The 26,110-nt window shown below is 46.1% G+C and overlaps 1 protein-coding gene across 2 annotated transcripts in view; it reads left to right on the forward strand.

Annotated features, from left to right (window-relative positions):
* Positions 1-26,110, forward strand: part of PDGFRB (platelet derived growth factor receptor beta) — a 145,186-nt gene that overhangs the window by 69,775 nt on the left and 49,301 nt on the right. For both annotated transcript variants that reach the window (XM_053303784.1, XM_053303785.1), the window contains exons 2-8: positions 3,378-3,457; positions 6,618-6,905; positions 8,372-8,641; positions 9,323-9,465; positions 14,705-14,879; positions 15,283-15,475; positions 20,101-20,216. In XM_053303784.1, the coding sequence (XP_053159759.1) occupies positions 3,406-3,457; positions 6,618-6,905; positions 8,372-8,641; positions 9,323-9,465; positions 14,705-14,879; positions 15,283-15,475; positions 20,101-20,216 (1,237 nt within the window). In that variant the 5' untranslated portion in view covers positions 3,378-3,405. The remainder of the gene's footprint in view (positions 1-3,377; positions 3,458-6,617; positions 6,906-8,371; positions 8,642-9,322; positions 9,466-14,704; positions 14,880-15,282; positions 15,476-20,100; positions 20,217-26,110) is intronic.

The raw sequence follows: 26,110 nt of genomic DNA on the forward strand, positions 1-26,110 counted from the left end.
TTATTTGTTAAGTTGTTTGATGGAGCACAAAAGATGGATCACCATGCCAAAAATCAATAACTTGCAGTGGTTACACAAACTCACATGCGCGCGCACACACACACACACACACACACACACACACACACACACACTCCAGCTGGTAAATTGGCTCTTGGAAGAGGCACAAAATAAGATGAGTGGTCACAAGATGCTTCTTATCTCATTAAGCTGGAATGTTGTGGTGATGATCTGTTGCCAGTGCTGCTCAAAACCAAAGTTGAGCAATCACATCAGCAGTCTCTTCTGTAGTCAGTTCCTTGAATCTTATGGTTTATTTAAGGAATAGTTAGTACATGACCAACACATAGCAAGGGAATAGATAAGTTCTATTCTAGTGTGGACATGCCCTGTGTCTAGGGTCTTCCTACTTCATTGTTTACAGTAGATATGTCATCCAAAGAGGTTTGGCTCTCATAGTACAGTGGCTGACATTCAGAATAATGAAGTTTAGCACTGTGCATCTGAAGTGTTCCAGACTAACTTTGCACTATTGCTTGGGTGGGAAAAGGTGGATTTTGCCTACCTCCCTTTCTCCTGGAAGCACTTTGTGCCACCCAAAGGTTTCTCCCCGACGGCTGCATAACCCTTGATTGATTGATTGATTAAGTGTCGTCAAGTCGGTGTCGACGCTTAGCGACCACATAGATAGATTCTCTCCAGGATGAGTTATCTTCAGCTTAGCCTTTAAGGTGTCTCAGTGGTGCATTCATTGCTGTCGTAATCGAGTCCATCCACTTTGCTGCTGGTTGTCCGCTTCTTCTCTTTCCTTCAACTTTTCCCAGCATTATGGACTTCTCAAGGGAGCTGGATTTTCACATAATGTGTCCAAAGTATGATAGTTTGAGCCTGGTCATTTGTACTTTGAGTGAAAATTCTGGATTGATTTGTTGTATGATCCATTCATTTGTTTTCCTGGCTGTCCATGGTATCCTCAAAAGTCTTCTCCAGCACCAAAGTTCAAAAGCATCAATACTTTTTCTATCTTGCCTCTTCAGAGTCCAGCTTTCACATCCATAGAGTGTCACGGGGAAAACTATGGTCCGAACGATTCTAACCTTTGTACGTATAGACATGTCATGGCATCTAAAAATCCTTTCCAAGGCCTTTGTTGCAACCCTCCCAAGTGTTAGTCTGTGGCATATATCTTGACTGCTGGATCCTTTACTGTTGATGGTTGATCCTAAAAGGCAGAAGCTATCCACCATATTCCCTTTAAGGTGTACATGCATGCACTCACAAGTTTTTGGATGTTTACTCAGTTCAATTTAGATCCCGCTCAGGTTGATGAATCAGGAAGGCCCCATTCTGAATGCAGGTGCGCATGCACTGCCTTGATACTGCTGCCCAGAACAAAACTCAAACCATCACACAATTTCACATGCTAGCAAAAAAATGCTTGGGATCATTGGCAAAGGAGTAAGACAAGGCTGTATACTTTCTCCTTATTTATTTATTCAATTTATATGCTGAACATATGCTGAGAGAAGCTGGATTGGAAGAAGATGAGCATGGTTTTAAAGTTGGAAGAAGAAACACCAATAACCTGCGCTATGCTGATGACACCGCTCTGTTAGCTGAGAATGCAGAAGATCTGAAAGCTCTAGTAATGAAAGTCAAGGAGCACAGTGAAAAAATGGGACTACAATTAAATGTCAAGAAGACTAAACTAATGACAACGGGTTATAAGCCTCAGAGCTGATAATGAAGACATTGAAGTGGTAGATAGCAGTGGTCCCTCTAATTTTTTTCATATCTGTGCAGAATGTGCAATCCGTTAAGTCTCCCTTTTTTGGTATGGGTATGTAGACTGACCTCTTCCAATCTGTTGGCCATTGTGTCGTTCTCCAAATTTGCTGGCATAGTTTGGTTAGAGCCTTGACTGATTCTTCTTTTGTTGTATGACATATTTCTGTAGCTATTCCATCAATTCCTGTAGCCTTCCGAGACTGTAATGACCGGAGTGCTGATCTGACTTCATCTTCTCGTACTAGAGGGTCTTGCAAGTAGGGAATATCTTCTAGAGTATCTCGGATGTTGATATCCCTACTGTACAGGTTTTCAGTATACTCCTTCCATCTCTGTTTGATCTTCTCTGAATCAGTTACTATCTGTCCTTTGGCATCTCTTAACATGCCAATTTGAGGTTGGAACCTCCTTCTGAGGTCAGAGAAAACTTCCCTTGTTTTTCCATGTCTGTTTGCATCCTCAAGGTCAGAGGCGTAGCAAAGTTGGAGTGGGCCCAGAGACATGATTTCACTAAAGCTCAGCTCATGAAGTAAAGAAATCTTAAATGAGGCTGAATAGTGGTAACAAAAATCATAGTAAAATTTTTAACCTATGTGCCACAGTAGATCATCCTAAATTATTTTTAAAAGGTTTTGTAAATTATGGATGATGCAAGTCATTTAATGGTACTAGAGAAAGACATGTTGTTCTGGTAGCTCCAGGTCTTAACACTCATATCAATTTGGGAGGATGAATACAACTGAAGGAAGCCCGGGTGGGTGTGCGGCTGGGGGAGTCAGTCATGTGACTTGCCTCTGGGGGCCCTCCCAAGGCAATGGGCCCCCAGACAACTGTCTCCCCTTGCCCTATTATAGTTACGACCCTGCTCAAGGTCTTTACAGATGTCACTGCAGTATTACCCCCTGTCTCTTCTAACAGCTTTCTGATATTCCCTGTTAAATTAAGAAAGAAATTTCTTAAGTTAAGTAAGAAATTCCCTGTTAAGACCTTCCAGAGGTCTTTATCTTTCTTGACTTTGGCTTCTGTCCTCTTCTTGGCAATTTCCACTATCTGTTCTGACATGCATTTTACTTTCTTCTGTTTCTTGGTCTTCAGCAATCTCTTTTCACATTCATCCATAGGAACATATTTTTGGTGGCATAAAGCACTTCTGGGGGAAGGGGAGGCTGTTGAAATTTCCTCCTGCCACCACTGCCTGAGCAGTGGAGCTGAGTCAAAACCACTGGTGCTTCTTCTCCCGAAGCACTGGTGCTTTGTTAGGATGTCAGTCAGTGATTCCAAAGAGCTAGTAAGAGGAATCCAAAAAGTAAAGAAGGGGATTTCAAAGGAGGAGTCCTTCTACTAATTTCGTAGTAGGATTCCAAAGATGTACTGAAACTCAAGCCTGTCTTGCATGTCTTTTGCCTATTTTCTCTATCTATATGGATGGCCCCTGTCTTGGGCTGAGAAAGGGATTGGCCTTTGCCTAAGAAAAGAGGTGGCTAAAATAATACTTTTATTTTATTTTTTTATCACCTTTGTATCCTGCCCCTTTCCTAAGGAACTTGGGTTCTCCACAGCTCTATTCATCACAGTTTGCTTTTTGACAGGGCACCTGCTATAAAACAGACCCTGACCATGCTCGATCTTCATTTGAAGATGATCACCTTCATGCTTCTCTTCCTCACAGGTAAGCAAATACTTGGACACACACATACCTGTTACGCAAGTATGTGTGTGAAAATTGCTCATGAAATTCCCACAGTGCATAGGATAGATGAAGAGAAGGAAAGGCACAGTTGTGCTAACTCTTGCACAGAGACAGTCCGCACACCACTGTGCATCCATAGGATGTGTGGCACAAGAGAAATTGGTCTGAAATATTAAGGAATAATATTTCACATTTTCTTTTAGGCTGCAATCAGTGTCCATTTTCCTGTTCCTATGGAACAACGCTGAACAACTTGTAGCTCAATAAGCTAAATGCAGCAGCTACCAGACATTCAATTTAGACTGAAGACAAGTGCTTGATGCAGAAGATATCAAGACATGTGTGCAAAGAGCTTCTCTGCATATATGACTTTTTTCTGTTCAGCAGCAGCCCCTTGTACCACATGAGGTGCAAGAGTACTGGTGGGGGGCAACTTTTGGAGAGCCTTTGGGTGAGATGGGGGACTGCCACCAGAAGAGAGAAGCTGAAAAGTCCCCGTGCATGAATGGAAGCAATCTCGGAATCCTAGACATAATCGGTCTTGTAGTTGTGCCTTTAACAGCAGCTTGGGTCATCAGTTAATGTGCAGTCATTAGCAGGTGCAAATATTATCGCAGTGAAAAATTTCTCCTGCAGATTTCTGCATGTCAGTAGTGTTAAGAGGCACAAGAGCAAAGCAGGTTATTTCTTCTGACCAGTCGGGCTATCCTAAGGTTGGTTCTCATGACCAACAGCTGAATAGGAGGAGCGTCTGGTCAGTCTCCAAGCCCTGTGCACTCTCCCAAGAAATGGTTGTGGGTCAACAAAAACTGAGGTAGGAAGAGGGAGAACAATTGTGTGCTAACCCTGATCTGGGCAGGACTGTGGCGGACAACCCACATTGAGTAGTCAGCACTGGACTGAGGATGGAGGGAAAGCACATCTTTCACCATCCTACCTAGATTGCAGCTAAGAACATAGGAAGCTGCCTTATACTGAGTCAGACCATTGGTGCATCTCACTCAGTATTATCTACACAGATTGGCAGTGGCTTTTCCAAGGTTGCAGGCAGGATTCTCTCTCAGCCCTATCTTGGAGGTGCCAGGGAGGGAACCTAGGACCTTCTGCATGCAAGCTGGCAGGTGCTCGTTCCAGAGGGGCACCATCCCCTAAGAGGAATATCTTACAGTGCTCACATAAGTCTCCTGTTCAAATGTAAACCAGGGTGGACCCTGTTTAGCAAAGGGGGCAAGTCATGCTTGCTGCCACAAGACCAGCTCACGATTGCTTCCCCCTCCTCCTCCCTCAGTTGTTGCCAACACACAACCATTTCTTGGAAGCACACGTGGGGCATGGAGCCTGGCTGGATGCTCCTCCTACCCAGCTGTTGGTTTTGAGAACAAACCCCTAATAGACATCATGGGAAGGATCTTGTCTAATACTTGCCAAATCACTTTCAATTTTCTTTAAAATTAACATCTGCCTCCCAACAAAGTTTTGGGACTGTGTACAAGGAAGAAAAAAAAGGAAGAGAAGGTGGTTTAACACTTGGCAGACCACAAAACATGTTTGTTGGATGGGCTGGGCTGGGTTCACCTTGGCAAGTCAGAAGTTGGGCAGGTTTGCTACAGTGTTCTGATGCACAGAATGGAGATTTCTGGCAATTGCAAAGCTGTCATCCAGGCATCTATCAGACAGGAGATCTGCATGGTAAAAATGTTGTACTTCGACTCCAAGTGAATCAACATGAGCACATGAAGACCCGAGAGCAGTGCCTGGGGTGGTGCCCAGTCCTAATACTGCTTGGAAGGTTAATACCCAGTCCTAATACTGCTTGGAAGACTCAGTTGCTAATTCTCAATATCCTGGTTTATTCCTGCAATAATTATACCTTGTAGACATGTTGTTTCTATTATGCCCTGTAAATAGTGAGTTTCTGTTTTTTTGTATTTGTGGGGAACATTTTCTTTACAAGCCCAACGTCTGTTTAGATGTGGGCAAAACATATTTAAAAATATATTCACAGTGTTTATAACACTCTGAGATTTGTTTGGTGTTGTTTTGTAAAAACACATAAACACATCCTGAAATCTTGAGACTGACAATATTGTAGTGAGGGATAGGCGTCTTCCCGTCTTTGTCAAGCTAACTTACAGTGCAGATTTCTAAATGGAGACATTCTGCTTTCCAATGGGAATGCAATGGGAAACTGTTTATGGCTAAAGATGGTGCTATTCAGCTCCTAATGCACTGGCATTAGCTCTCACTGTACAATTATACAATGAGAAGAAGGACAGTTAAGAAGAGTACATCACATCCTTCCTACATGCTTATCCCCAAGTTCTCTGGGGACACAAACAACTGGGGAAGTTTGTGCAAAATTTAGGAAGCTGCCAGCTATGATGGGTTCATAGGAAGTAATTCAGGAAGACGTTGTCACCCTATCATTTCTTAAAGATTTCCTGCAAATTTTATTTTTAGTTCCCCAACCTTAGATCTCTCCAACACAACCTGCTAGTGAAGTCATAGTGGGGATCTGTGCCACAGAAGACCCTCCAGCTTTTAAAAAATGCATGATTTGGAACTACAGGGTGGTCAAGCTCATTTCCATGAAACAAATAATTGTGTCTGCCATAGTCTTCCTTTATTAGTTCAACATTAAAACACCAGAATGAGGTCAGTCCTAGGAAGGAATTATATTCCATAAAGATGCGGCCCTTTAGTTGCATCTGCACATGATTTTTGAGAACTTAATCTTATTTCCAGCTCTTCCTGCAAGGAGTGCAGAGCAGTGTATGTGGTTATGTTTATCCTTACAACAGACCTGTGAGGTAGGTTAAAATTATTGGTTTCTGCTGTTATGCATCTACAAGAAGAAGTATATGATTACATTGCTTAAGACCAACATCAGACTCTCCCTCTTGTTGCTATGAAGCATTAGATGGAGAAAGAGATCAGATTGTTTCATCTATGCCCACGAAATATCTGTGGTTTTTCAATCTCACTGCCACTTCTGCTTAAGGTTTTGTGATTTAGCTTTTGAGACCACCCAAGAGTTAACATCTCAGTTCCTGTGTATATCAGTGTGCATTCTACCACTGACTTCAGTGAACTTATGGGACTTTTGTATCCTTTTGCTTTTCCAAATAATTTATTCAAGGATTGCCAGAAATCAGCTCTCTGGAGATCTCTCCCAGTGACCCGGAAGTCATCCTCAGTCTCTACAGCAATTTTTCCCTGATGTGCTTAGGGCATAATGAGGTTATCTGGAAAAAGGATGGCAAACATACTCTAGACACAGTGCTGGAGAAAAGAGATGGTACTTTTGTAAGTATCTTCACACTTTGGAATGTGACTGGCCTCCACACAGGAGAGTATTCTTGTACCTACAACCAATCCTTGAGACAAGGCTCAGCGGAGGAGAAAGCCATCTACATTTTCGTGCCAGGTACTGGAGACTGAATCACTGTGCTTCTTATAAGCATGTGCCTGTTTTTTGTGTACTTGCAGATGTGTCTTCCTGGAAGGCTGGAGTATTTAGAAGGATAATATTGAGTGGAAATGGGTGGCAGGGTCATCTAGGGTTTGAGAGCGTGAATATGACTCTGTAGTGCAAGTTTTTTAAAAAGCTCTTGCAGGTAGTGCCCTTCTTCCCTCCTTAGTTATGCCCATTTATTTATTTATCACATTTGTACACCGCCCCAAACTTTCGTCTCTGGGCACCAAACCCTACAATCTTTGGCCAAGCCCCATCATTAAAGATCAGACCATTATATTTCAATATAGTAGGTTATAGTTAAAGCTCCAAATTAGAAAGAAAATGCTGCCTTATCCATAGAAAACACAGGACTATAATATTCCAGAAACACTGATAAATCATTTGCTGGCATTACATACCTGTAATGTGTACCTGTTCACATTCGCCCCTGTATATCTCTCAACATAGGAACTTAGAAAGCTGCCTTATGCTGAATCTGACGGTTGCTCAATCTCAGTATTGTCTGTTCTGAAACCTCCAAGGTTTCAGGCAGGAGTCTCCCCAACCCTAACTGGGGAAGCCGGGGTGGTGGTGGTGGTTTGCACCTGGGGCCTTCTGCATGCCAAGCAGGTGCTCTACCACTGAACGACGGTCCCATCCCCAGATGTAGCTGCAACTAGGAACTGTTGGAGCTAAAATAATGAGGCTGTTCATGAAAGCAGCCCTACCTGTGCAGCCCTACTGGGGTAGGGCTCCTCATATGAAGCCCCAGGATCATGGCCAGTCCCACTACTGCCTCGCCGGATAGCCCGGGAATTTCCCTTGGGCTTTTACTTGGATAGAAAGGTGCAAGCATGCCCTTCTACCCAGGCCCCCAGTTGTGTGTCTGCCCGGGCTGCAGCCAGCCCGAGCAGACACAGAGCAGCCTGATGCCTAGAGTACCCAGCTCATGGGGGAATCCCCCAATGCACCACACTCATCGTGCAGTACATTGTGGGATTGCTGGAGGCTGGAATAATGGGTGGCTCGCAACAGCACTGGTCGTGTGGGCATGCGAACCATGTGGCCCCAGGACCACACTGGATCGTCTAGGTCAGGGATTCTCAGCCTGGGTCCCCAGATGTTATTCAACTCCCATAATCCACAAACAAAGGCCATTAGGGCTGGGGATTATGGGAGTTGAAGTCCAATCACATCTGGGGACCCAAGGCTGAGAACTCTTGGTCTAGGGGAAAGGTAGGTGCTATCTTGCCTTACCCTCCCCAGCCTCCCCAGTACTCTCAAAGGTTGTGTTCACAACTTCAACATATGTTAAGATGGTTGAGGCCATTTTATAGTCACCTTGTCTCCCCCACCCCCCACTTTTTAATCTTTCTACTGGCTGTTACCCTTGCTATTGCAGAACTCATTGGTTTCCCTCTCTCTTCCTCCTATAGACCCCTCTTTGCCCTTCCTCCCAAGCAGCAGTTTGGAGGACACATTTGTTTTCAGCACGGGCCATACTGAAGACATTATCCCCTGCCGTGTGACAGACCCCAATACATCAGTGAGCCTTTATGAAAAGAAGGATAAGGACCCAGTCCCTGCCACATATGACAAGCGACAAGGCTTTAAAGGGTACTTTGAAGACAGGGCCTACATTTGCAGAGCGACACTGGATGAGCAGGAATTTGATTCTGAACCCTACTATGTCTACATCATCCAAGGTAAGCCTTTGCCCTATATTTGCCTTATTGGTATGGGCAGAAGCATTGATCTTCTGTGTGAAAAGCTGCTATGGCTTCCCTTTGTGACCATTCTGCACTGAAATGTAACAGTCTAGCTCTATGCTGAAGAAAGCTCCCACCCATTGAACATGGTGAGCATATATATGTAGGCAGTGATCGCCTGCTTGCCCAAAGTGTAGGGTAGCCCCTTGACACTAGGGCTGTTCAACTTTGGCCCTCCTGAAGATGTTGGCCTACAATCTCCATAATCCCTGGCTATTGGCTGCTGTGGCTGGGGATTATGGGAGCGGGGGGGCTAAATTGAGTAGGCCTGCACTAGACCCATTTAGGGCTCAGGGCTGATGCAAATGATTTCTGCATAGCATTCAATTTGCATCTGGAAGCATGATGAAAATGCACCCTATGATGCAACCAGTCAGATTTTTCAGCCTATGATGAGGTTCCTGAAAAAATTGCTCACCTCATTGTGGGATATAAATTGAACTAGTTGTGCAATTGAAATGACTGATGGTGTAACCATTAGACCACTCCCTCATTGTCAATCCAGTTACATTATCTATTGAACTTGATGAGCAGCCCAGGCTGATTTTCATGTGAATTGAATTCAGTTGCTGTGGCTTTGTTTCTTTTCATATTTATTTGAATTTTTCATTTCTGTAGTTTCCTCTTCTCCTACCTCCACCATCAACATTTCTATCAGTGCTGTGCAGACCATTGTGAAGCAAGGTGAAAATATCACTGTAGTATGTGCAGTGAGAGGCATTGAATTGATTAACTACAACTGGGATTATCCTGGCCAAATGGTAAACAAACATGTGGGCTTTGGAGTTTGTTTGTCTTTTGTTTGTAGCATTTTTGTCTCCTTGCATTATCTCATAACTAACAATGATGCAGGCCTCTATGTAGAAGAGGCTAGAACACCTAAATCAGTTCTGGGGAAATTACGTTTAAAGTAGGGGAATTACTTGGATGCTAGGGGAATCTTTTCCCTTCTGCTAGGAGAATCCTTTCCCTTCTGCAGAAAACTCAGCTGGCAGCTATCCATTCACTATAGCGGGCCCAGCTTGACTAGCACCAAACCACCAAGTGTGCAGTTCAGGTCTGGACAATGAAGCATTACTGTAAAGAAGAAAGCACAGTGAAATATAGGTTTATTGAAAGTGCAGATCCAGAAGAACACGGCCCCTACTGGCCTGCTACATGCGATCAAAGTGGGGACATGCCAAGTACACGCCTGCCCTGATGTCACTCAAGGACGTGCCAACGCATTCTTGGCACACCCTTTAATCATGTGCAAAGGCTGATAATTGGAATTGCCCCTGTATACACCCTCCAAAACCCTGTTTAAGCAGGGTAGGCATGTTCTTGGCACATCTCCACCTTCATTGCATGTAGCAGGCTGGTGGAGACCATGTGCATCTGAACTAGCCCACAGACAACACTGTGGGGCTGTTCACACAACCACACACATGTACGGTTGGGTGGTGGGGAAGGGATGGCTCAACCTACCTTCCCCCAGATGACCCTTTGCAGGAAAAGGTACACTTTTCCTGCACTGCTCTGCACTTTTCTTGGCTGCACAAGATTCGTCCTGGCCTCCGTAAATCCCACAGTGTGCCGAGCGCAGTGCACTGGGGGATTCCCCCAGGGGCTAGGTGCTCTTGGCTCCCGCCTCTGTGACAAGCAGCTTGCACTGACACACAACCCCAGAGCCGGGGTTAAGGGTGCGTTTGTGCCCTTAACCTCCTCTGAGACCAAGGGTGCAGTGCTGGGTTTAGCGCCGCAGCATCGCTGGGATCCATGCAGACCCTGGCAGTTCTCACGGGCAGCCAAGCCCAGGCTCGGCTGCTGAAGCCCGGGCTTGGCTGCTCATGAGAACAGCCTCAGTAATGAAGTATTGGCTATGAGCTTTGAAGAGTGTTGAGAGGTGGGGAGGGGAGAGTCAGGGATGTGGGAAGTCAGACCACTGTGAGGGAAGTGAAATGAGAGTAGGAATGAAAAGGAAAGGGGATGAGAAAGGAGGAGCCGTTTATACTTCTCCTGTCATCTGTTGAGAGCAATGGAAAGGTGGAGGGGCTGGATCTCAGGCTAGAGATCCAGCTTCCACACCATAGTAAAGCCTTCACTGGGGCACATGGGATGGAGGCTTCCAAAAGCAACTAAAACATCTGGTTTATTTTATTTATTTATTTGTCTCATTTACATACTGCCCTAGGTAAAATCTCAGGGCAGTTTGCAGTCCAACCAAACAACAACCAAAACCTAACAATCATATTTAAAAGATTAAAATTACCATAAAGAAAACATTAAAACTTTAAAACATCATAAACTAAAAGCCTGATAAAACAGATGTGTTTTCAAAAGTTCTTTAACAACAACCAGAGATGGGGAGATTCTGATTTCATTTGGGAGTGTGCTCCAGAGACCTGGGGCAACCCTAGAGAAGGCCCAGATTTGGGTCACCACCAAGCAAGCCGGTGGCAACCACAACCAGACCCCTCCACTAGGGATGTGCATGGAACCGGTTGCCACATTGATTGGGGCTGCAGGTAGGCATGCTGCGGCCCCTGCATACCCACTTTTTGCGAAAGCGCCGGCAGGTGAGAAGTAGCGGGGTGGGGGCTGGGAGGTAGGCAGCACCTTTCCTACACCTTAAAGAACCACCGCCCCCACCCCCCACCCTGGCCACCTCCAAACCAGGTTGAATGTCGATTGTCGGAACTGGTTCGGCACTCCTAGAAATGGAGTGCCAATCAGTTCTGTGCACATCCCTACCCTCCACCCCTGATGATCTTAATGAGCAGCAGGGTTCGTGAAGAAGAAGGTGCTTGCTTAAATACCCTGGGCCCTAGCCATTCAGGGCTTTATAGGTAATAACCAGCACTTTATATTTCTCCTGAAAACTAATTGGCAGCCAGTGTACTCCTTAAAAAAAGGAGTAATGTGGACTCTATGGGTGGCCCCGGAGACCAGCCTGGCTGCTGCCTTCTGTACCAGTAGCACTTTCCAAAATGCATACAAAGGCAGCCCAACATACAGCGCATTGCAGTAGTCAAGCCCAGATGTTACCATGATATGCACCTCTGTTTCAAGGTGGTTTGTCTTGAGAAATATACCTAACTGGCATTATCAGTCAAAGCTGATAAAGAGCACTTCTTGCCACTGCCTCAGCCAGAGATATCAGGGAGAGGTTTGGGTCCAGAAGTATCCTTAAGCAACATACCTGATCTTTCAGGGGGAGTGTAACCCAATCCAGAACAGGCAGGTGTAAACCACTTCCTAAGTTCTGGTCTCACACAATGAGGTGCTTCACATGAGCAGCATGAAGCACCGAGAGGAGGTTTGCAGGAAGAGCGGGTTTGACCCGCTCTCCCCACAGAGATCACTCACCCATGGCTGGTGACGAGCAGAGGCTTGTCTCTGGCACACCCGCGCCCAGCCACAGCTCACCTGGCAGCTCCGAGGGTCAGGTGCAGGGAAGTGCCTCCATGTGGTGCATTCCTGGGAGCCCCCCTCCACCCGAATGTGTCCTCTGCAGCTGCAAGCAGCTGTGGCAGACACATGATCAGTTAACCCGGTGTTTGGGCATTCTCACGCCCAAAACCTGGGTTAAGCGGCAGGCTACCTAAGAGGGCTCGCCAATGGGAGCTGTGTGGCTTCATGGAGCAGAAACTTGCCTGGGCTCCCTTAGTCCAGTTTCTGCTACGTGTGAATAGCCTTGGCCAAGTACATCTGTCTTGTTTGGATTTAGCTTCAGTTCTCCCTCGTCCAGCCCATTACCAATTCTAGGCAAGCATTTAGAGAGGTTAAGCTATCTCCTGATAAAGCTGATATGGAGAAATAGATCTGGGTGTCAGTAGCATTTTGATAGTACCCTGCACCAAATTTCCTGATGATCTCTCCCAGAGGTTTCATGTAGTTGTTAAAAAGCATTGGAGATAGAATGGAGCCCTGCGGGACCAGTAGCTCTTGCAACAAACTCCACGTGACACCATCTGGAATCTACCCGAGAGGTAGGAGTGGAACCACTGCAAAGCAGTGCCTCCCACCCCCAACCCTCTCAGGCAGTCCAGAAGGATACCATGGTCAATGGTATTGAACAGTTGCTGGGTTGGCAGCAGGTTCCAAGCTGGGTTTGTGTCACAAGCTGGGTTTTGGAGGCAAGGAGGGAGCATGATTGCTAGGACTTTCCTCAACTTCCGAGTTGAGTTCTTGCATGGTGTGTGTCATAATTTTAGGGAGCAAGGAGAGCATGAAGAGGCAAGGTCTCAGCTGGAAGTTTTCAAGGCAGTATTGGGAAGAACGTCTGCCAGCAATCCCACTTCTGGAAACATGGAGCTCTGGGGGCTCAGGTCAAAGACAGAAACTTAGGCAAAAGAGAACAAACAAAGAAGAAGGGGACTTCTAAACAGAGGCTTCCTGAGGGGCAGCCAAAGACTAGATGGCAGGTGTGCTGAAATTGAGGGTTGTAGGAGTTGCATAGTGAATCAGACCTACCTTGTAGGAACACAAAGAAGGCAGGGTTCTAGGTGTGCCCGTTCAATCAGTGGCCTGGATACCATTATGTTGCATTTGAGTGGGGTTCAACTGGTCTATTCAGAGTTTGCTTTGTTCCAGGACTTACTGGGCTGGCAATTTTCTGCATTAAAAATACGAGCATTTCCTGCCTTTCCCAGGCTCAAAGTACAAGACCCTGTCTACATAATCATCTTGAATGCCTGATATGGGAGCTAGCCCTCAAGCCACAAGCTCTGGCCTATGTGACAGACTTCTTAGCTGAAATGGAGACTAGTTTCCAAGACTGGAGAGGTAGTGCTCTGGCAACAGTGCACAACCACCCTATCTTTCATGAATATTTTTACTTCTTTGTAATGCATCTCTTGGGAACCCCCAAGATCTTTTCTTGCTCCTTTGAACAAGAGTGTGAGCACCACTGGCAAAACTGTTGGTTTTGAATTATCTTAGTTATACTGGAGAGGCCCAAAGAAATTTCACTGGACTCAGGAATGCATATTTTGGCATAGCTTCAGAATAGACACATATGGAAGATAGGAACATCATTGGCTTTAGCCAAGACATCATGTACATGCAGTCTCACCAACATTAGATTTTCAAAAGCCAGAAATGATCAGCCTGAACAAGATCAGTAGAGCCTTGTGCCCTTATAATTTTTCTTTAAATCATCCAGAATTGCCTGCTTGGAGACAGGAGATTGGACTACATAGACTGTATTAGCTCACCCAGTAAAGTTGTTTGGATGCACATAAAACCAATGTCCCTAGTGCTGCTGAATTTAGAGAGGCAGGATTTCATCCAGAAATCCCACAAGACACACATCTACCTCAGCACCACTATTTAAGAAAGATAGACGTTCCCTACAACAAATAATGAATAGTGAGGCTCTCTGAGATCTCTGAGCACTTGGGATAAGATGGGAAATTAAGGAAGTGCTCACTCAAGATCTGGTCTCCAAAGACTTAGGTGCAAAATGGGGTGTTGCATTCCTTTTCCCTTGTAATTAAGGTCCATTTTCTTTTTCATGGCTATCATCAAGGGGCTGCTCCTGAAACTCACTTATGAAAATGTAGCATGCCGGTTTTATTATGCTTAATCCATTTGGAGAAAGATGTGCAGTTCATCACACAGTTTAGCAAATCTTTGTTTTCAGAACTATTAAATTCCACATCTGGTTAAACAAGTGGTAAGGCAAGAGAGTGAGAAGACACTCTGCTGCTGGAGCAGAAAGAAGAGCCTACTCAGTCACCTAATCCCACCTATTTCAGCCCCACAGCATGATGATGACAGTCCATCATCAGATGAACTCCTTTGTTAGATGAGAAATTCACCCAGATTATGCGGAGACCAGTAGACAAGATGTGCCTTCCCCAATAACTCCTATAAGGTTGTCTAATGCCATTTGTCTTTAATCTTTGAACATGGCCAAATAGTTGTTTGGGTTTAACAAATTTGTAACCTAGTTGAAGAATTTCTGTACTATTCAGTGCTACTCGTATTGTTTATTCTCCTCATGGTCTGTTGCAGGTGGGCAGGAAGGTACACCCAATGACAGAATTTATACCGGGGGCCAGCCATCATACTAGTTCAGTCCTCACTATCCGCAATGTAGAGATGACGGATGCAGGGCAGTATGTCTGTGAGGCTACTGACACCTATCATGGAGGAAAAGAAACAAAAGACATCTTCATTAGTGTAATCGGTATGTTTGCCAAATCTTTTGCCTGTCATCAGCTTGAGATGTTCAGATTCCAAAGTCTCCTGAGATATCAAATGGCAGTCATGGCTTCCTACTCTTTAGGCTGCTGAAACCAACTAAGGAAAATTAAACTGATATTTGTTTAATGTAATTAGATTATTGCTGACTTGCTTCTAAAAAAAACCTGTTTTTGAGCGTTGCTTCTGCCATCCCTCTGTAGATTAATTTTTAAGGAGCTAGTTCCCTGCTCCACTTCTGTTCCTCTAACCGCCTCTTCCCATCAACATCCTTGTAACCCAAGCTTTCCCCTGCTCCCCTCCTATCCCACACTCTACAAAGAGGGATGGTGCAGCCAAAGCAAACTCTGCTTCTCTGTGGCTTTTCTTTTCCACCTATTCTTTTCCAGATCGTGGCTTTGTGACCTTCCTCACTGTTCTGAATGACACTGTGTTTGTTGAGCTGCATAGAAGCCATGTCTTCCATGTGCAGATTGAGGCCTATCCAAGCCCAACCATTGTCTGGCTACAGGATAACCAGACCCTGACTGCAGAGAGCAACACTGAATGTACCATCAGCAGCAAGAATTTGTCTGAAACCAGGTAAGCGGCTTGTTGTCGTGTAGCAGGGGGGTGCACGAACCAAAAAACATGGCTCGATTCAAATTTGAACCAATTTGAACTGAACCAAGTTGTGCCAATCCGGTTCGATCAAACTGACCAAGCTGGTCCATTCAGTCGAACCAGTACAGCAGTTCAAGCAGCAATACTTGTAAAAGGGAATCCGCTGATGATCTCCCTTTACAAGTATAGGGGTGGGGGATTCTGGGTCTGTGAAAGGGCGGCAGTCGGCGGGGCAGTGAGAGAGATCGTTAAAAGGCCCTCTTACTGCCAAGCACTCCACTGCTCCCCCCCGCACTGGTGCAGCCCATAATGAAAGTGTGCATGCTCCTGCCTCATTTACCAAGCCACCCACTCAGCGGCGGCTTGATTCTGGCATCTATGCATGCCTGAATCCCATTTGCATGGCCACGGCATTTGCATGGCCCCAAATGGCTTCCGCACATGCGCAGAGGCCAGAACCAAGCCAAACCGGGAGGCTTGGTAAAAGAGACAGGAACATGAATGCTTTCATTATGGGTTGTGTGGACAGCAAGGGAGAGCGGGGAGAGGCCGTGTGGGCAGCGAGCTTGGTGGTAAGAGGGCCTTTTAACTACCTTTCTCACCACTGCCACCTGGCTCAGTTCAATCATGGACCAAATTGCCCTCAATTCAGTCCACGATCAAACCTTAGAACTGGCTTGGTATGAGGCAAACCAGTTCTGTGTTGAGCCATTCATGCACACCCCCATCAGGTAGACTTTACCTTTGCTGATTTAAAACCAGCATCTGGCTTGTTTGCCACCTAAGCAGTTTCTTCTCAGCACTGAACAATTTACTATTTTAATGGGCATGTGTTTAACTTTGTATAATAGGGAAATTAATAAGGGCCATGATTTTGTTATGCATTTCCCCACTGGGGCACAGAGGAGTTGTGGGGCACCACAACTGTGGTGTTTTGGATTTTGTGGGGTGGGTAGTTAGAGTGCTGGACTAGGACCAGGGAGACCCGAGTTCAAATCCCCATTCAGCCATGATATTTGCTGGGTGACTCTGGGCCAGTCACTTCTCTCTCAGCCTAACCTACTTCACAGGGTTAGGAGGAACTTAAGTATGTGGTACACTGCTCTGGGCTCCTTGGAGGAAGAGCGGGATATAAAAAATGTGTAAAAAAAATACTATAATGATGATACAGGCGCCAAACAGACATGACAGTGGAGTAGATGTTGCTTTTCACAGGTTCACTGACATGTCCATTTACAATACATCTAAAGGCAGTGAAGGCAAGGGGGCTTATTTTAACGATAAAAGGAAAGGGTAAGAAAGGATGCTGAACTTTCTTCTCACATATTTTCTCCTTTTGCTCCTAGCCACTCAATTCTCAGCTCACTTTTGGTGACTGAGGCAAGAATGGAGAAATGTGGTGGGAGTGCTTTTGGGACCTAGGGAATCTAGTGTGAGAGGGGAGAGGTGTCAGTAGACACATGAGTGGGGTGGACATGGAAATGATGGCCCCATCACATGTGGTTTGGCCGGATTTCACTCTGTGTCAGCCTACAACAAGTGTAATTGCTGCTAACTTGGCAAAGAGGCAAGCCCTTGGCAACCCCTGCTAACTTGGCAAGAGGCACCTTTTGACTTGGTGATTATCTTTATTTAGTAGAGGGAGAGTAACTGGCCCTATCCACCCCCAGCACGGTACCTCCAGTGACTGTTGCTGGTATCTCTCTTATGTTTCTTTTTAGATTGTGAGTACTTTGGGGACAGAGAGCCATTTTATTTATTTGTTATTTCTCTGTGTAAACCACCCTGAGCCATTTTTGGAAGGGTGGTATAGAAATTGAATAAAAATCAATCAATCAATCTGAATCTCTCAAAATTCTGGATGATAGGATGATGACAGGAAAAGACTGAGAGGAAGTGGGATGTAGAGAGCAACAGAGGTCTGTTAAATACTAAACTTTACAGTTGTTAGCTAGAGGTGTTTTACTGAGGAATGAGATTGGGTTCAGGAGGTTGACTTAGACCTAGAGGGGCTTCACATGATTGCTGTGAAGCACCTCAATGTGGTCTGTGGGGAGAGCGGGCTTAGCCCGCTCTCCCGGCAGACGAGCAGCCACTCGTAGCTGGGTGGCCAGATCGGCTGCCCACACAGCTGCCGGCTCCGTCACATAGCTGGCGGGGCTGGCAGGGATTGGGGGCTGCACAGCCCCCGGAAGTTCCAGGATGCCCTGCGCAAGTGCGCGGGGCATCCTGGCGAGATCCCAAGCAGCCTCCTGGTCAGGGGTCTACTCGTGTGTCGCCGCGTGCCACGTGATATGTGAGCAACCAAATGGGATTAACGGAGTGCTCGCTCCGTTGACCTCATTTAAGGGGAGGGGGAATTAGGCGGGCTAGCTGCCTTGGAGCACCGGGCTCACCTGCGGGCCCGGTGGTTCCCAAGATCCCTGGAAAGTAGGCTAAGCTTCCTTAGCCCGCTTTCCTCAATCAATCAATTTATTTATTACCGCCATAGGCCATACAGGCCTGCTTTTCAGGGATCGTGGGAATTGCCTCCTAGTCTGAAATTCAGTGCTGATGTCCAGTTTTAAATACTAAAAGTTGGAGGCAGAGGGTCAGCATTTCAGCTAACGCCCAGCTGCCAGCTTGGCAAAATGGCTACAGGCTCTCGCTGAGCTGCTATTTGGAAACAAAATAACTCTGGAACACACTCCCAAATGAAATCAGAACCTCCCCATCTCTGGTTGTTTTTAAACAACTTTTGAAAACACATCTGTTTTATCAGGCTTTTAGTTTATTATGTTTTAAAGTTTATTGATGGTAATTTTAATTTGTTTTTACACAATTTTAAATTGTAAACTGCCCCAAGGTTTTATATAGGGCTTTTAAAAATACAATAAATAAACAAACAAAAATGCAGAGTGACCACTGAGTATGCATTTGCCCCAGTCCAGCTAGACTCATCTATGTGAGGAAGAAGATTAGTGTGGGGATCCCCTAGCTGAATTGTGACCCACATTCACAGAAGTTAGAAAGGTCCATATCCAGCACCTCAGGATCCAGCACATGTGGGTCTTCTTGCTTCTATGAAGCTATGTACATGTAGCCATCCCCTGCCCCACCAGATGATTGACGCAGCCAGTTTTGACTGCATTGATCATTAGCTTGGGTGAGTGAGAGGCCTGAATGTATAACCTCTTCTTTCCTGTTTATGCAAAAGAAAGAGCCATCAGCATCAAAGCTGACCACAGCAAATATCTGTATACAGTGAGGCTATTTCCACTATCAGGCGGAGCCTAGGGGAGCCTAGCCCGATTTCGCCTGATCGTGGGAACCACCAGGCTTGCAGGCGAGCCCGGTAGCTTCCAGGTAGTTAACCTGCCAAACAACCCCTCCCCTTAAACCGGGTTTGAGGAGCGAACCTTAAATCAGGTTTGCAGTGCGGCTCCGTGCCGTGGCTACTCATGAGTGGACCCCAGCCAGGAAGCTTAAAAACAGCCTCCCGGCTCGGGGGTCTCTCCAGTATGTCCTACACGCTCGCACAGGGCATAATGGGGCTTCCGGGGGCCGCACAGCCCCTGAACTCCCCAGCCCCCGCCAGCTCCGTCACGGAGCCGGCAGTCGTGTGGGCGGCGGATCCAGCTGCCCAGGGCTGCTGCCCTGCTTCCTAAGCCCGCTCTCCCCGCTCACCCTCCCCAGGTAGGTCTCGTTGATCGTGAGACCCGCCTCAGTAAGTATTATATGCATGCAGCTTATGGCTTCATGTGTAGATATGTAGATTGACAGCAGTATGTTTTTATGGGTGCATGTTGACAGGTTTGTAGAAGGCTCCAGCAAGTTATGAGCAAAAGGTGATTGTGATAGCTCAAATGTATTTCTAAAGCACACTGACTCACATACAGAGCAGCACACCACCTGTAGAAAGACTGGGCGAGTGTGCGGGCTTCGTTCATCTCCAGATCACATCCTTGCTTCTCCTGAGTTTGGGGAGGCTCCACTGCTACTAAGCATTGCACAGCTGGGAATAATGGGAGGCTCATTGCTTCAATGCTCATTGCTTCAATGATTGCTCAATCCTTAGTAGAGATGGAGCTTTTCTAAGCTTGGGAGAAGTGAGGACCTGATTAAGGGATGAATCGAGACAGTGTACATACCCAGCCCTTCCATGGGCATCACACCGCACTGCATGTGAGTCACTGTATATAGTTTACCAAAAAAAACCACCCCAAATCAGGGCATTTTCCATCTTGACAAGTAAGGTTTCTTGTTCAGCACATAATGATTATTTGGATTGCCCCAAGAATATTGCAAGAGTTTTCAAGCCTAACTTGATTAAAAAGAATAGGCAGGGCCTACTCCAGCATTTGGGGGAGCCTTCAGAAAGTTGCCATTCATGTCTCCCCAAACTATCACTCTGCTGCCACCAACCCAACACAAAAAGACGGTGAGCACAGAAGTGGTCTCAGGGTGGTGCAGTGGGCTCTGGGCGATCTGCAACTGCCCGGCAATGCTGACCCTTGCTGCCTCGGAATAGGTTTATCTCTCTGGGTCTCTTTCAAATGTACCAGGGTTTGTGCTTCTTTCTGAACTGATCTTCTTCTCCAGCATCTAATTGCCCTTTCCTCTAGGTACCAAACTACCCTATCCCTTGTAAGGATGAAACAGAATGAGGGAGGGTTCTACACTGTCCGAGCGTTCAATGAAGATGACTTTGAGGAGATGTCTTTTTACTTGCAAGTTAACGGTGAGCAACTCTCTTTGCAACATTTGTGTTGCATAGCAGGAGCTTTTTCAGATGACAACTTTACCGCGGGTGTGCATTCACATATCGTCCAGATTTCCTCCGAAGACCATGTGATATTTCAGAGAGTACTTCACACACAATTCAGGTTTTCCCCTCCTTATTGGAACCTAGCCCGATTTATGTCCTGGGTAAAAAATTCCTCTTTTTGTGTCAGAGTGTCCGTTACGCCCCAAACCCATAGTAAAACCTTGCGGTAAACCCACAGTAAAGCCTGCTGTCTGAAAAGCAGGAGGAGAATTTGCCTCTATTTAGACCTGGGCCATGCAATTTTCAGCAAGGACAGGGCACATGTGTCTCTTGTGATTCCAAGGAGATTGTCCTAGCACTATCAATTTTCTGCCATTGAACAAATGGGCATTCTTATTTGAAATGGATGTGATGAAGACAATGGGTAAAGCACTTACGCATGCAAACATGTCATGTCAGGGACCTTCATGGCAGCTTACAATACAAAAAAACAATTTAGGGGGGGAAATAAAACAACCAAAAGAAAATTCCCAGGAGCAAAAAATATAATTCAGTCAGGCCAAAAGCCTGACTAAACTAAACTATTTTATTATTTTAAAACTAAAATGTTTTATTTTAGCTGCTTATCCAAAGGTGAGCAATGAGGTAGCTATATGGGCCTCACTGGGAAGACATTCAGCAGTTGAGAGGCCACAGTAGGAAAACCCCTGCCTTTTGTCTCCATGCAACGAATTTCAGACAGCAGGGCGCTGGGTCAGTGGGTGGCTGGTGGAGAGAACAACAGGTACTTCTTAAGAACCGCCTTACTGTTTCAGACCAAAAGCTCTGTTGAGTCCTTCACTCTGTCTCAAAATAGATTGGCCAGCCAAGTGCCTATGGAAAACATAAATAAGGAACAAGAGGAACACAGCCATCCCTTTGTTTCCCCTAAGCATTTTGTAATACAAGTATACTATCCCCAGAGGTGCACCTAGGTAATTTTGGAGCCTAGACCCAGCCCTCCCACATGCTGGAGCCCCCCCACTGCAAGTTTAGCATCTTCCCCCATATTCTTATCCCACATATTTCTTTTCACACTCCCCCCCCCCCCCGTCTCGAAAGCACCTGGCACAGGTCATAATCACGCTTGGCCACCCAGAGCAGTGCGGGCTAGTGGCAACCACACCACCCAGGACAGACCAAAGAGGATTTGGGAGGGCCCCAGGGGATGTGGAGGCCCTGGATTTTGGTCCAAAGTCCAGGGGGAAGAGCACCACTGGCTATCCCTGAACATGAAGGCTCCTCTTTTAGTTCTCCTGAGTAATAACTGTTGGTCAATCTATCCTCCACTAATGTGCAAAATTCCTTTTAGAAGTCATGTAAACCAGTGGCTTTCATATCTTATGGTGAAGAATTAAAAAAAACCAACAACTATGCATTGCATGAGAAACTGCTTCCTTTAGGTTCTCCTGAATAAACAGGCAAGAAACGTTACTGAGTGACCCCAAGTGCTAGAAACTTGACAGAGAGACAATTATTTTTCCTTGCTCACTCTCTCCTTACTGTTCACAATATTTAAACCTCTGTCATGCTCCTTTCCATTGTCTTCTCTTTTTTTCAGGTTAAAAAGTGATGCATTTCTTTATAAGGAAAGTGTTGAAAGTTAAAATCTGAAAGTTAAAATAATTAGTTTCTGTTTCCGTCTTCTTTAGCCCTACATTACAATATATTTCTGAGATGGGATGGTCAGTTTACAACACTTTACATGTGTATTTGTTTATTTCTCTGTATCTGTATCCCCTTTTTAATGTAACGTACTTAAATAAATAAGCAACCTCATTTAAAACAATCAAGCACCATGCACAACAATTTAAAATAATTAAACACACCACATTAAAATATCATAACATAAAATAAATAGCATCAGTAGATCACAGGTGTGTGTGTGTGTGTGTGTGTGTGTGTGTGTGTGTGTGTGTGTATTCTGAAGCATCACTGATTGACTAACAGCACAATCGTACCCTTGAATTATGCCCGCTGGAGCAGTATTTTAGTATTTACTGACTAAAACCCTTGCACCAGCAGATCCTGAATATCTACCAGTGCTAGGGATCTACGGAATCTACTCTGGCATAACAGAACAGTAAGTTATACTAGCTGTGATGTTATACCAGAAGAACCCAGGCACACTGGTGTAGCTCTCCTAGGGCAGGGGCCAAAACTGGATGGCAGCAGGGAGTGAGGTGGGGAGGAACAGAACTGTGTCAAGATCATCGGCTCCCTCAGACTTGGTGTTGGTATAATCTTACGACGGCATCAGGAGAGTTATGTGTTAAAATACTCCCTTTGAACTCAATAGAGAGCGAAAACCCCTTACAGGTATCCCAACTCAAGACTTCATAAAGAAACACCCAACAGGAACCTCTACTTCACTCCTGCAGCTGGGGATACAAGAACAAAGCACTCCACACAGGTAAGCAAGAAAGGGAAAGTCCATGCTTCAAAGTATCACTTCCATGCATGTCTCCCATAGCCCCACTTACAATATGGCAAAACTAGGAGGTCATTCACACAACCAAAAACTGTGTTCTACCTGGGTTTGGGAGCTGTGTGTGCTCCCAATTTTCAGTTGTGTGGTAGCAAGTTAGGAGGAAAACCTGGTTAGAAGTGACTGAGGCGCTTCACACGACACATGTGAAGCACCTGACGGGATTCTGTGGGGAGGGCGGGCTTAATCTGGCCGTCCGTTCGTAGCTGGACGGCCAGATCGGATGCCCACACGGCTGCCAGCTCCATCAAAGAGCCAGTGGGGGCTGTGGAGATTGGGGGTTGCGTGGCCCCCGGAAGTTCCAGGATGCCCCACGTGAGCGTGCGGGGCGTCCTGGAGAGACCCCCGAGCCCAGGAGGCTGGCTGCAGCCTCCCAGCCAGGGGTCTACTTGTGTGTCACTGCACACTGCGGTGACACACGAGCAAAAAAAAAAGAGGTTAACAGAGCACTCGCTCCGTTAACCTCATTTAAAGGGCGGGTGTTCTAGGCGGGCTAGCTGCCTTAGGAGCACCGGGCTCACCCGCAAGCCCGGAGGTTCCCACAATTGATGGAAAGCAGGCTAAGTTCCCTTAGCCCGTTTTCCGTCCATCATGGGAATAGCTTCACTGTATGAAAGCAAGGTAGGAGGAAAAGCTACTTGGATTTTCCTCCTACCGTGCTTCCATATAACCAAAAATTGGGAGTACATGCAGCTCCCAAACCCAGGTAGAACACGGTTTTTGATTGTGTAAATGACCTCTATGTATTGGCTAAATACTGTATTTACCCGAATAGAATTTAAGATGACATACATCCATTTCTAATATCAAAGAACTTGGAAAAAACCTAGTCTTGGATTCAGGTAAATACAGTAACCTCTCCTTCAGCAGGTAGTAGTAGTGTGTTCCACATAGTGGACTGTGTAGAAAAGGGGTGGGGTTCCGTTGGCATGAAAACTCTCACCATACACCAATGAAGGCAGCAGAGAGAACAGCAGCCCTATTGTTGATAACCAGGCACTCCTCTCCAACCACTGCTGCTGCTGGCCAGACACTCACAAATCCTTTTCTTTTTTCCTTGCAGGATCAGGGCTTTGGCAGATGGAGCAGAATAAACAGTAATTGCAGCCAGAGTTCTGCTGCAGACCCCTGCTTGGAATGGGTGAGCCTATTGTCTCAGTGATTACACTGACTATCATTACCAGCTGAATCTCCAAATGCAAACCTGAGGGGCACCTCCAGCGGGGAATGGAAGCTGAGATGTGGCTTCCAACAGAAAGAATATCTGGGCGATAGCACCTGTCTCAGTTGCTCATTCCCTGCCACTTATTGAGCACCTGGACAGTGGAACTATCCATAGTATATGTTCAGCATTACTCATTACGTCTTCTCTCTGTGTCTCACTTGACTCTTTCCAGGACGAGGATGGTCCCCATATCCAGTACAGTGCAAACCACAAGGGAGGCCAACAGCAAGACCACTAGCAGCAAGAGTGGCTGGGGTGAATCCAGCTCTTTCCATGTGAAGGTGCCTTCACTTGGTCTCCCAGAGCTCTTAGGTCTTTGCAAGCTGCTTGCGATATAATTATATAGCAGCCACAGCTACACCCTAGACAAAGAGCCAAGAGAAAAGCTGCCCTGGTTATTCTGCTGTCTCTCATGCAGTTCTCAAAGGCAAGGAAACCTGCTGGAACAAGTCTGGCAACCCCATTCATCTGTCTTGCTTTCATTCCATCGCTGATGCTGTTCAATAAATGATTTGCCTGTTTTACGGCTGTTTCTGTGTAGTAATAAGGGTTCGCATATCCCACCCCCTCTGCGCTTTTTCCTCAGCACAGCTTTCTTTGGGATGGAGCCCTTAATGGTAGGGGGCCTAGGATATTCGCCACTACCACACTTCATCAGGTCTCAGGATTTGCATTTTATCTATTCTCTTGGTAGGCAGACAATGAGGCTATTCCCACGATCACTGGAAAGTGGGCTAAGGGAGCTTTCCAGGGATCCCCTTAAATGAGGTTAACGGAACGAGTGCTCCATTAACCTCATTTTTTTGCTCGTGTGTCTCTGCAGCACGCGGCAACACACAGGTAGATCCCCGATTGGGAGGCTGCAAGCAGCCTCCTGGGCTTGGGGGTCTCTCCAGGATGCCCCACGCACTTGCATGGGGCATCCTGGAACTTCTGGGGGCCGCACGACCCCTGATTCCCGCAGCCCCTGCTAGCTCCATGACAGAGATGGCAGCCATGTGGGCGGCCGATCTGGCCGCCCAGCTACAAGCGGCTGCTCATTTGCAGGGAGAGCTGGCTAAGCCTGCTCTCCCCGCAAGCCCTTCTCACAGATCATGAGAAGAGCTTCAATATGTTAATTGCTCACAGTCCCCACTTAGCTGTGGTGCAGTATGTTGGAGAGGCAGCTCCTGCCGACATAGACTCTTAGCACCAGCAACCCTACTGACTGGGGGCACTAGGGGTAGAGATAATACACAATGGAATCCCCTCTCTGACAGTGCTTTCTCTACTCTTACTTCCTCTTTGTCAGGTGTTTCTCTCACCTGAGAGACAGAGGTCATTCACACAACTGGGCTGGTGGAGCGGCAAGTGGGTGAGGGGGTGGGGAGAAGGCTGGTTGTACTCATCTTCCCCCCCAGATGAGCGCTGGTTGTTGTGCGCTCCCAGATTATCTGTGCTGTATGCTGCAGTGTGGAGCTCTGGAGGCCAGGATGATGTTTCTCAGCCTGCAGATATACCACAATGCACCGTGTGACATGCATGATGCATTGGGGGATTCCACCAGGAGATGAGTGCTCTAGGCACCCATCCATATGTCACAAATCTCCCAAATAATAATGCAATTGTTGGGTTTATTCTTAACAGCCTGCTTGAGATAGATCAAATAATATGTTTTGCTGTGGAAACAAAAGAGAAAATGGATTTGCAATATGTAACAACTAGACTTCAGGATTTTGATATGAGTTCTGAACAGGGCTGTGACCAAAAGAGTTGGGTTACAGCCTTCCAAACCAAACAAAAGAGGAAGGTCTGCTGCTTGTGTAGGAAAGAAGGCCTTTTGCAAATCAATTGTCTTCAGAAAAAAAGCCCTAGCCACAAAACCAAAGCAAATTCCAAGAGGGCTGACTCATCACCCAGAGCTTGAATCTCTCCAAAACGGAAAAACAGAGCTAGCAGGGATTCAAAGAAAAGGTTGGAGCAATCTTCAGAACCTATGGATCTGTTCAAAATGATTGCAAAGATGACTGTGGAAATCTAGTTGTTGATAGTGGCCCAACTGCAAATCTGATTAGGACAGATAATTGTCTACTGAATTGCACCTGAGTTGTAAAACCCCAATATCTCTGGCTGACG

The sequence above is a fragment of the Hemicordylus capensis genome, chromosome 2 (genome assembly GCF_027244095.1).
Source record: "Hemicordylus capensis ecotype Gifberg chromosome 2, rHemCap1.1.pri, whole genome shotgun sequence".
NCBI classification, from domain to species: Eukaryota; Metazoa; Chordata; class Lepidosauria; order Squamata; family Cordylidae; genus Hemicordylus; species Hemicordylus capensis.